At 65.1% G+C, this 9597-nt stretch overlaps 1 protein-coding gene across 1 annotated transcript; it reads right to left on the bottom strand.

The window, feature by feature from the left end:
* Nucleotides 1-569: 569 nt before the first annotated feature.
* On the bottom strand, nt 570-7129 carry CCNP (cyclin P). The gene is made up of 9 exons (XM_073322311.1): nt 7058-7129; nt 6349-6426; nt 5312-5405; nt 4507-4652; nt 3943-4041; nt 2672-2827; nt 1430-1588; nt 965-1143; nt 570-767 (listed from the first exon to the last, which is right to left on the bottom strand). Exons 1-9 carry the CDS (start codon nt 7127-7129, stop codon nt 590-592), a joined length of 1161 nt encoding a protein of 386 aa, XP_073178412.1. The 3' UTR covers nt 570-589.
* Between the last annotated feature and the right edge of the window lie 2468 nt (nt 7130-9597).

Here is a 9597-nt window from a genome sequence, read left to right as displayed (position 1 = left end):
TGGTCTGACCCACCCGTTCTCTGGGGGGCAGAGTCCCTCCCCCCGCCCAGGGAAACCACCAGAAACCTGCCCCTGCTGGCAGCCTGGGCCAAGGGCTGCGCAGCTGGAGCTGGGGGGGCCCCTCTGGGGCGGCCCCCCCCAGTCACACCCGGCGAGCAGCTGGCTCCAGGGGGATTAAAACTCACTTTATTCGACAAACGCGCCCGGCCTGTTTCTTATCCCACCAGCTGCTTTTTTCCTGTTCTTTTTTTTTTTTTTTTTTTTTGGAGGCCTGTGCGGGGGGGTGGGGGGGGCTGGGAGCCAGCCTGGGGGATGCTGCCCCCGCCCCCGATCCCAGCCCCCTCAGGGCTGCCACAGGCCCATGGCCCAGCCCCCTCCACCCAGAGCCGAGGGGCACAGAGGGAGACGGGGGGCAGGCTTAGAGAAAACCCACCCGTCCCCCTGCACCCCCCTTTCTGCACCCCCAGCTGTGCAACAGCCCCACGGCCCGCCCGGCCCCCTTCCCTAGCAGGGGCCAATCACCAGTCACAGACACCCCCCCAGAGCAGCTGGGAATCCCCGGAGATGCCCAGGCCCTTCCCCGCCGGGCTCAGGGTGCCTGGCTCCGGCAGCGGGCGAGGTAGTCGGAGGTGGCGATGGCCGGGCTGGTGCTGGCCCCCAGCTTCTGGGGGCGCGAGTATTTCAGGAACACGGCCTGGAGGGTGGAGCCGCCGGCCCGGAGCGCGGCCCTGGCCATGGAGCAATGTACAGCACCGAGCGCCTCTTCGCTGCAACGAGAGCCGGGGGAGGGCGTCACCCACGGCGGGAACCCCCCCACCCCCCGCTGCGGGGAACCCCCCACCCTCCTGTCCAGCACAGGGCCTGTGGCTCCGTGGCCCACCTGGGCCCCAGACAGCTGGAGCTCCTGCCGGCCGCATTTCAGGGATTCCCCCCCCACCCCCACGCCTGCACCCACGTCACCCACCTGTAGAGGCAGAGCTGCGTGGAGCCCTCCGGCCCGGTGCCCAAGCCCCCGGCGCCCGCCTCCTGCAGAACCCGCTGCGCCAGGCCCAGGGCAGCCGCAGCCAGCTGGGCCGGCTCGAACGCCACACAGTCTGCCTCCATCAGACACAGCTCCATGAAGTACATGGCCAGGTGATGGACCTGGGGGGGCACACGGGTCAGACCGGTCCACAGCGCCCCCCGCCCCTGGGAAACCCAGCGCCCCCCGCCCCTGGGAAACCCAGCGCCCCCCGCCTACCCCTAGCCCCCACTCCCCGCCCAGAGCCAGGGATAGAACCCAGGAGTCCTGGCTCCCAGCCCCCCCTGCTCTAACCACTAGACCCCACTCCCCGCCCAGAGCCAGGGATAGAACCCAGGAGTCCTGGCTCCCCGCCCTGCCCAGCTCCCCAGCCTGCGGCCGCAGCAAGACCCCAGACCCGGCGCTCACCTTCGGGCCACAGTGGCCCAGGGCCGCCAGCAGCCGCAGCAGGTGCAGGGGGCTGGTGAAATGCAGCTGGAAGTTGAGGCGGGACAGGACCTTGCGCTCCATGCGCAGCAGCTCCCGGCGGCTGAACGAGTCCTCGGTCATGAAGCAGAGCTCGGCCGGCTGCAAGGGAAGCAGGGCTGGGCCGGGCGCCCCCACATCTCACCTCCCAGCCCCCCAGCAGCTCCTGCGGCCGGAACAGCAGCCAGCCTCCCCCAGCCCCTCCTAGAAACAACAGAGCCCAGGAGTCCCGGCTCCCAGCGCCCTGCTCTAACCACTAGACCCCGTGTGACGAAGTGGGGGATTTTCTTGTTTTTTCCGTGTTTTCCAGGGGGTGGGACTCTGTTTCCCTGGGTGTTACGGGTTTAACGAGGGGAGGGGAGAGGGAGTTTGTGGGGGACACAGGACCGGCGAAGGACCTTGGGACCCCGGCCAATGGCCTGGAGAATGGAGACCCCGGCGACTGGGGACCTGGGGACCCAGAGGCCCAGCTCGGGAGTCCCAGCCAGGTCTGGCCAGTGGGGGGACAATGGGCTGTGGGGAGAGGACCCCGGTGACCTGACCAGCTGGTCCCAGCCAGAGGGGCCAGAGGACAAAAGAGGGGAGAGGGGCCCAGGTGACCCTGTTTACCTAGAGAAGAGACAATGGACAGAGCCGGGGAATCTGAGGGGCCCAGCTGGGAAGCAGGGGGGCTCGGGGCTGGAGAGGGGGAGCAGGCAGAGCCCCCCTGGACGCAGGAGAGACTGGGATGTGCTGGGCTGAGGGAGGCCAGGCGAGGTTTCTGTGCTGGGTTCGGACTCTCAATAAACCCTCCTGTTTTACCCCAGCTGAGAATCGCTCCAGGCTAGAGAACAGGGAGGCATCATTCCCTCTGGGAGTGGAGGCCCCGGGGGGCCAGAGCGAGTGGACTCCCTGAGGGGGCCCACGGTGAGAAAGAGGGGTGCTAAGGCTCGTAGAGGTGCAGCTCCAGGAGGTGCAAGGGCTGGACCCCCGGGAGAGAGTGGACCCCCAAGAAGGGCTGTCTCACTGAAGGGGGTTCCCCCCAGGGACTGCACGGGCCAAGAGTGGGCATGACCTGAGAGTCCGTGACACTCCACCCCCCTCCCACAGCCAGGGAGAGAACCCAGGAGTCCTGGCTCCCAGCCCCTCCTGCTCTAGCCCACCAGAGCCAGGGAGGAACCCAGGCGTCCGGACGCCCTGCCTTACCTCGGGGAAGGTGCACTCCTCCACTTTGCAGGCCACGAAGAGGCAGGTGATGCCCAGCAGCTGCAGGGCCGGGACCCTCACTCGCGCCACCTTCATGTAGGCGTTCATCAGGTAGACGGCCAGGTAGAGCGTGTCGTCCGCCAGGCCCAGGTACTCCTGGGGGGACCGGGTCACCAGAGCAACCGAAAATGGGGGCACAGGGACAGGGCGATGGTGCCGGTGGGGGGGCACTGAGTGTGATCTCTTTATCCCCTGGGGGCGGGGGAATTATTGCCCTGTGACGAAGTGGGACTCTTCTTAATGTTTCCTCTGAATAGTATGGGGGTGCCTCAGTTTCCCCCAGGCAGTTCTTAAGTCTCTAGGTGGTGGGGTAAGGGTGTATGATCATTGCAGAGCCCTAGAGGGCAGGTGTGTGCAGGAGTCTGGACACAGACAATGGCCGACACCCTGTTTCTTGGCAACTGATGGCCTGGGCCCTTCCCCCCTGCAAGGTGAGAGCTAAAGGGTTGGAGAACAAAGGAATCAGGTGACCACCTGGCCCGGGAAAGGAACAAAGCCCAGAGGAGGAGGGGCTGGAGGGAGTTTCAGTTTGGGGCTGGCTGGGACATGGAGTGAAGTGCAGACGTGGTTGTCTGGCTCACTGCCCCCCAAAATGGACCCAGCTGAGGGGTCCCGTTCTCTGCACCTGCAAGCTCTGTTTTAGACCATGTTCCTGTCGTCTAATAAACCTTCTGTTTTACTGGCTGGCTGAGAGTCACGTCTGTCTGCGGAGTTGGGGGGCAGGACCCTCTGGCTTCCCCAGGACCCCGCCTAGGCGGACGCACTGGGGGAAGCGCACGGAGGGGCAGAGGAAGCTGAATGCTCGGAGGTCAGACCCAGGAAGGTGGAAGCTGTGTGAGCTGTGTGTCCTGAAGACAGTCTGCTCACAGAAAGGCGACTACCCCAGAGTCCTGACTGGCTTCATGGGGAGCAGTTCCAGAGCATCGCCCAGGGACTCCGTGACATGCCCATTTTATGCAGGGGGAAACTGAGGCACCACGAGGTGGGGAGAGACCTGCCCAACCATCTGCCACAGGGGTAGAACCCAGGAGTCCTAGGCTGCCCCTCCCCTTCAGGGGCAAACCCAGCCCAACCCCACCCCCTCTTCGCCCTCCCCTGATCCCGGAGGCTCTGTGCCCAGGGACCCTGCCAGGGCCGGGGGGGTTGTTGGTCTGCCTGGTGTGGGGCCGTCGGGTCCCAGGGGGCAGCGGGGGGGGTTCACCGATACCTACATGCACCTGCACGAGCCAGTCGACGATGAGCGCCCGCATCTCGGCCGTCACGGTGCGCGGCACCTCCCAGCTCCGGAAGACGTAGCTGGATTGTTTCCTCTGGGGACGGGAGAGAAACGTGGGGATGGGGCAGTGGCCGAGCCCAGGGGCCGGAAGGGACATGCCACGGGGCTGGGCCAGAGCTGGGAGAGAACCCAGGAGTCCTGGCCCCAAGCCCCCCCTGCTCTAACCACTAGCCCCACTCCCCTCCCAGAGCTGGGGAGAGAACCCAGGAGTCCGGGCTCCCAGCCCCCCCTGCTCTAACCACTAGCCCCCACTCCCCTCCCAGAGCTGTGGATGGGACCCAGGAATCAGCCAGGGCCTTTGGGTTGCTCCTGCCAGGGTTGGGGGGGGGAGCCCCATTTTTCATCATGGGTGTAGTTGGGGGCGGGGCTGGTCCAACCCCCAAAAAAGCTGCTTCCCCCACCCAGGGACATTAGCCATGGGGCAGCCGGGAAGCCATTGTCACGTGACCTTTAACCCCCCCCCCGGCCATGCTGCCCCCTTCCCCCCCCCGGCACTCACCATCATGCTGGTGAAGATGTCCAAGGCGTATTCCCGCTCCAGGGCCATGCCCAGGCTCACCAGCGCCTGCATCAGCTCCTCGGCCAGCGCCCCGGGCACGCAGAGCAGGGGCTGGCCCCCCCCGGGCGGCCCCCCCTCGGGGCCCCCTGCGGGGAGAGACGGGGTCACCAGCCACGCCCCCCCCAGCGCCCCGGGCACAGACAGCAGCGCCCTCCCCCCCTTGGGGTCCCCTGCGGGGAGAGATGGGGTCACCAGCCATGCCCCCCCCAGCGCCCCAGGAACAGACAGCAGCGCCCTCCCCCCCCCGGGGGTCCCCTGCGGGGAGAGACGGGGTCACCAGCCACACCCCCCCCAGCGCCCCAGGCACAGACAGCAGCGTCCCCCCCCCTCGGGGTCCCCTGCGGGGAGAGACGGGGTCACCAGCCACGCCCCCCCCAGCGCCCCGGGCACAGACAGCAGCACCCTCCCCCCCCCGGGGGTCCCCTGCGGGGAGAGACGGGGTCACCAGCCATGCCCCCCCAGCGCCCCGGGCACAGACAGCAGCACCCTCCCCCCCCCTCGGGGTCCCCTGCGGGGAGAGACAGGGTCACCAGCCACGCCCCCCCCCAGCGCCCCGGGCTGGCGAACTCTTCGCTCATGGCCCTTCGGTCCCACCGCTGCGGGGCTCCCCACCAGCCCCTCCACCCCAGAGGCAGGTGCATCGCGGGCTGCCCGGCGTGCAGCTCCCCCGTGCTGGCACTGGCTGGTGGCACCCTGGGCCTGAGGCCTCCCGCCCCACGGCCCGCCCCTCCGGCCAGGCCCCTACCTCCCTGCAGGACGGGGCTCGCGGGGACCCTGGGGCAAACGGCTGCTGCTTTCTCTGGTGCCGCCTCTCGGACCCGGCTTCCCTGCGGCTTCTTCTGCGGGAGAGGTGGGGGGGCAGCGGGAATGCCACAGGGCCCTGGGCGGAGAGCTGAGAACGCCCCCACGCCCCGTCAGCGCCCCACTGCCCTGGGGGAGCCAGCCACCCTAGGATGACGGGTCTGTGACCCCGAGCCCCCCGCCTCCCGAGCCTGGCAGCCCCACACAGAGCCAGGACCCTCAGCCCCAGCTGTGAGCACTGGGGGCGTTTGGGAGAAGGACCCCGGCGTCCTGGCTGACACCCCTTGTCACCGGGGCAGGACAGAGGCCCCGAGACACTGCCGGGATTCACCGCCCCAAGCATGGGCCACGCCTCCCCATCCGCCCCCCAGAATCACAGCAGGCGGCTAGGGGCACATGCCCCAGCACCCCCTGCTGTGTGGGGTGAGCAACTCTTCCCGAGCACTTGGGGGGCTGGTAGTTTGCAAACAGCAGGTTTGGGGGGGGGTGAGAAGCTGATCTGCATTTTCAGCACCCCCACAAAGTTCAGGGCAACTGCACTGCACCCCCCCACCCCTGCTGCCCCCTAACGCTGGGCTGGCCCAACTGGGGGCCTTCTTGGACACTTCCTCCTGCCCCAGCGGGGACCCCTCCAAACCACCGTGACCCTCCCTGCACAGTCTGAGCTTGGACAATGCCTGCCTATTAGGTGTGTTACGGTAGCACCCAACAGACACCCCCACCCCCCTGACTGAGCTCAGGGCCCTGCCCCAAGGAGCTCCCGGTCTGCACAGGCAGAGGAAGGCTCCTTCTCCCCACGGGACAGGTGGGGAAACTGAGGCACATAGCTGGGGGGCAGATCCGGGGTGGCAGTAGCAGAGCTGGGAGCCGAGCTCGGTCACCTCAGAGCCCATCCGGCTGCTCTTGAGGCTGCAGCCCTGGGGCGGTGGGGGCCGTGCAGACAGTGAACGCCGCCCCCCCACCCAGGGGCTCCAAACTCACCTTTGTGGCCCCCTTGTCCCCGCCAATGCCCTTGTTCTTGCTTTTCAGCGGCTCCCGTTTCTCTTCTGCCTGCAGCTGCTGAGAGACCCGGGCATCAGGGGGTCGGGGGGTGACCCCGTCATGGGGGGGGTTCCCTGGACCCCACAACATCCCCTAGGGGGCCTGGGAGCCAGAGTGTGGCCTGGAGGTCGCTGCCCCCAGGCTGAGCTGCCTCTTGTCTTGCCCCTGAGGCTGGGAAGCCCCAACCTGGGCCCCAGCAGGGAGCCCCCCACAGCAAAGCCCCAGGGGAAGGCCGGTTCAGGACTTCTGGGTTCCAGCCTCAGCCTTTGGGGGGACGCTGGAGGGGAGCTTGTTATGGGCACAGGATGCCCCCCCCCCCCATGCTCAGGACCCAGGTGTCCGGGCCCAGCGAACCCGAAATGGGCAAGGAGGGGTGGAACTCGCTTTCTGCGGATCTGGGCCAAGAGCCCAGACTGACTCACCGGGGGTGAGGGCAGGGAGACCCCCCCTCCCATGTACAGCCCCCCACCGGGCCCCATAGGGGAGGGGAACATTGGCTCCCCGGGGGCACCCCCCATGGTTACTGGAGGGGGAATCTCCCGGGGCAGGCCCTGGGGTACCAAGGGCACCCCCCTGAGAGGCTGGAGCTCAGTGGCCTTTAGCAGCCTCCCAGGCTTGGGCTGGTCCCGCGGGGGCCGCGTCCCGGTACCGTTCTCTGCTGCGGGGGCCAGGCTCTCGGCTCATGGTACTTGGGGGGTTGGCCCAGCGCAGCCCGCATCATCCTGCCCGAGAGGAACAGCTGGGGGTGGGGGAGGGGAAAGGCACCAGCTGCAGGCCCTAACCCTGGCCCTGGCCCTGCTAATTAATGCTTCGTTAGGGGTCAGCTGGGGGCCCCCACACACTATTGGTGCATCCCAGCCCAGGTTAGTGCCTGGCCATTGGCTCAGGCTAGGGGCGGGGAGGGATAGAGCTCACCCCCCCCCCCCATGGCTGCAGGGAGGGGGGTCCATTCCCAGGGGCTGAGTCTGTTCAGCCAGCCCCGGGGGACCATGAGGTCCTGGCATGCAGCAGGGTCGGGAAAAGCCCCTGGCCTGGCCTGGCCCAGCGCACGACCAGTGCGGGGAGCAGGGAGCATTTCCCCCCTTTGGGGACGTCATCAAAGCACCCGGCAGTTCCAGCCCAAGCAAGGGCAGACCCATTGGCAACGTGAGGGGCTGCGGGTTGGGAGTGAGGGGCACCGGCAGGGCTGGGGGGCAGGGGGCTGTAGGTCGGGAGTGAGGGGCAGAAATTCTTGAGAACAGTATTTGTGGGAACAGCCCCAGGGCAGCAGGTGCTGCGCGTCTGCAGCCAGAGCAAGGAGGGCAGCAGGGGCCCTGTGCCGAGACTCAGGGGAGTTGGACTTTGTTCCCACCTCTGCCACAAACTGCCTGGGTGTCTGGGACGAGGTGGGAATGTTCTTAATGTTTTCTCTGAATACTGGGTGGGTGCCTCAGTTTCCTCTAGGCATTCCTTAAGTATCCAGGTGATGGGATCAGGGGGTGTGAGTGTTGCAGAGCCCTAGGCAGGTGTGATGGGGTCTGCACAGAGAATGGCCGATACCCTGTCTCCTGGCCACTGGTGGCCTGGGCCCCTCCTCCTCTGCAGGGTTGCTGGTTCAACTCCGGCTCGAAGGCTTTCCCATGCGTAACCCTCTCTTTTTGCACAGGGGTGGCATTATTGACATAATCTGGGACCGTATAGATCATTGTGGCAACCAAGGTCCTGTCGTGGCACCAAGTCTTGTATAAAGGGGGTCAAATGAGGTGTCTCAGACAAGGTGATGGTTGGCGGGTTAGGACAGTGCTGTCTATATGTGGGTATCATTTTTGTAGTTAAAGAGATGACTATTGGCTCTGTACTGTCTGTATTTCCAATTTATGCTCTGCTTCTGGGGGACACCCCAGACACGTTGGCGTCAGCTCTGCCTAGCCTGCTCGATGGCCCATTAAGGACCATCAGCGATACAATGACCCACTGAGGGAAGGCAGACACGCCTGGGGACTCAGCAAAGGGTGCAGGGACCTGCCCATATGACTCCAAACTCCATTTTGCTGTAACTTTCCACAGTCTGAACAAAGAGGGGTTCTTACTCTTGGAGGAGACTAGAAAGGGCTGATGCCTCCTCTCCATCCTGTCTTCAGTCCTGCTTCCGACCTTTGGAGGGACTTGGCTACACTGAAGGACCCCTCCCAGCTGGGGATATGTTCTCCAGAGACTTGATTTGAACCTGCCGTTTATTCCCTCACTGCTACAAGCCTGAACCAAGGACTTTGCCATGACTGTGTGTCATTGATTCCATTTCACCCATTCTCGCTCTCGTCTCTATCCTTTTCCTTTTATGAATAAACCTTTAGATTTTAGATTCTAAAAGATTGGCAACAGTGTGATTTGTGGGTAAGATCTGATTTGTACATTGACCTGGGCCTGGGGCTTGGTCCTTTGGGATCGGGAGAACCTTTGTTCTTTTACGGGGGTGTTGGTTTTCATAACCATTCGTCCCCATACCGAGTGGCGCTGGTGGGGATACTGGGAAACTGGGGTGTCTAAGGGGATTGCTTGTGTGACTTGTGGTTAGCCAGTGGGGTGAGACCGAAGTCCTCGCTGTCTGGCTGGTTTGGTTTGCCTTGGTGGGCACAGAAACCCCAGCCTGGGGCTGTGACTGCCCTGCTTGAAGCCGTTTGTCTGGAATTGGCGCCTCTCGGGGGGGTCCCGCCAGAACCAGCCTCGTTACAACAGGGTTACAATGTCCTTCTTAAGGAGACGGTGACAGGCCATCACTCCGCTCTTCCCAAGTTGTTGTGGACTCACAGGCCTGTGTGCTCTCAGCTCCCCACAGTTTCCAGGGAGAACCCCTCGTGTATCAGCCCTTCTCGAGGTCACCACCTCTTTGCCAGGGTCGAGCTGCAGATGCCTCCGCCCCTGGGACCACTCGCTGCAATCCCCAGGGGGACCCTGTTACTGCAAAAGTCCTTCTCTCTGGTCACACACTCCTAGGGATAACCGCCCCCCTGAAACCGCTCCTCTCGGAGTCTTCAGCACGCCTGGTCCTCGTTACCCCCCTTTGTTTTACTGCTCCCCAGTCGCTTACTGCAGGATGTTCGGTCCACGGGGTGCAGTAGATCCCACCACTGCCACCAGTTGTCACGGGGTCCCTGGGCGATGCTCTGGAACTGCTCCCTACGAAGCCAGGCAGGACTCTGGGGGAGTCTC

This window comes from Lepidochelys kempii, chromosome 23 (assembly GCF_965140265.1).
Source record: "Lepidochelys kempii isolate rLepKem1 chromosome 23, rLepKem1.hap2, whole genome shotgun sequence".
In the NCBI taxonomy this organism is placed as follows: domain Eukaryota; kingdom Metazoa; phylum Chordata; order Testudines; family Cheloniidae; genus Lepidochelys; species Lepidochelys kempii.
This window is presented reverse-complemented; position numbering and strand designations above follow the sequence as displayed.

Excerpts from the sequence above, each read along its gene's own strand:
- CCNP (XM_073322311.1), bottom strand. The coding sequence starts at position 7,129 with ATGATGCGGGCTGCGCTGGGCCAACCCCCCAAGTACCATGAGCCGAGA. Across the intron at positions 1,589-2,671 it reads AGGAGTGCACCTTCCCCGAG|CCGGCCGAGCTCTGCTTCAT; the intron begins GTAAGGCAGGGC and ends CTTCCCTTGCAG. Across the intron at positions 1,144-1,429 it reads TGGGCCACTGTGGCCCGAAG|GTCCATCACCTGGCCATGTA; the intron begins GTGAGCGCCGGG and ends GTGCCCCCCCAG.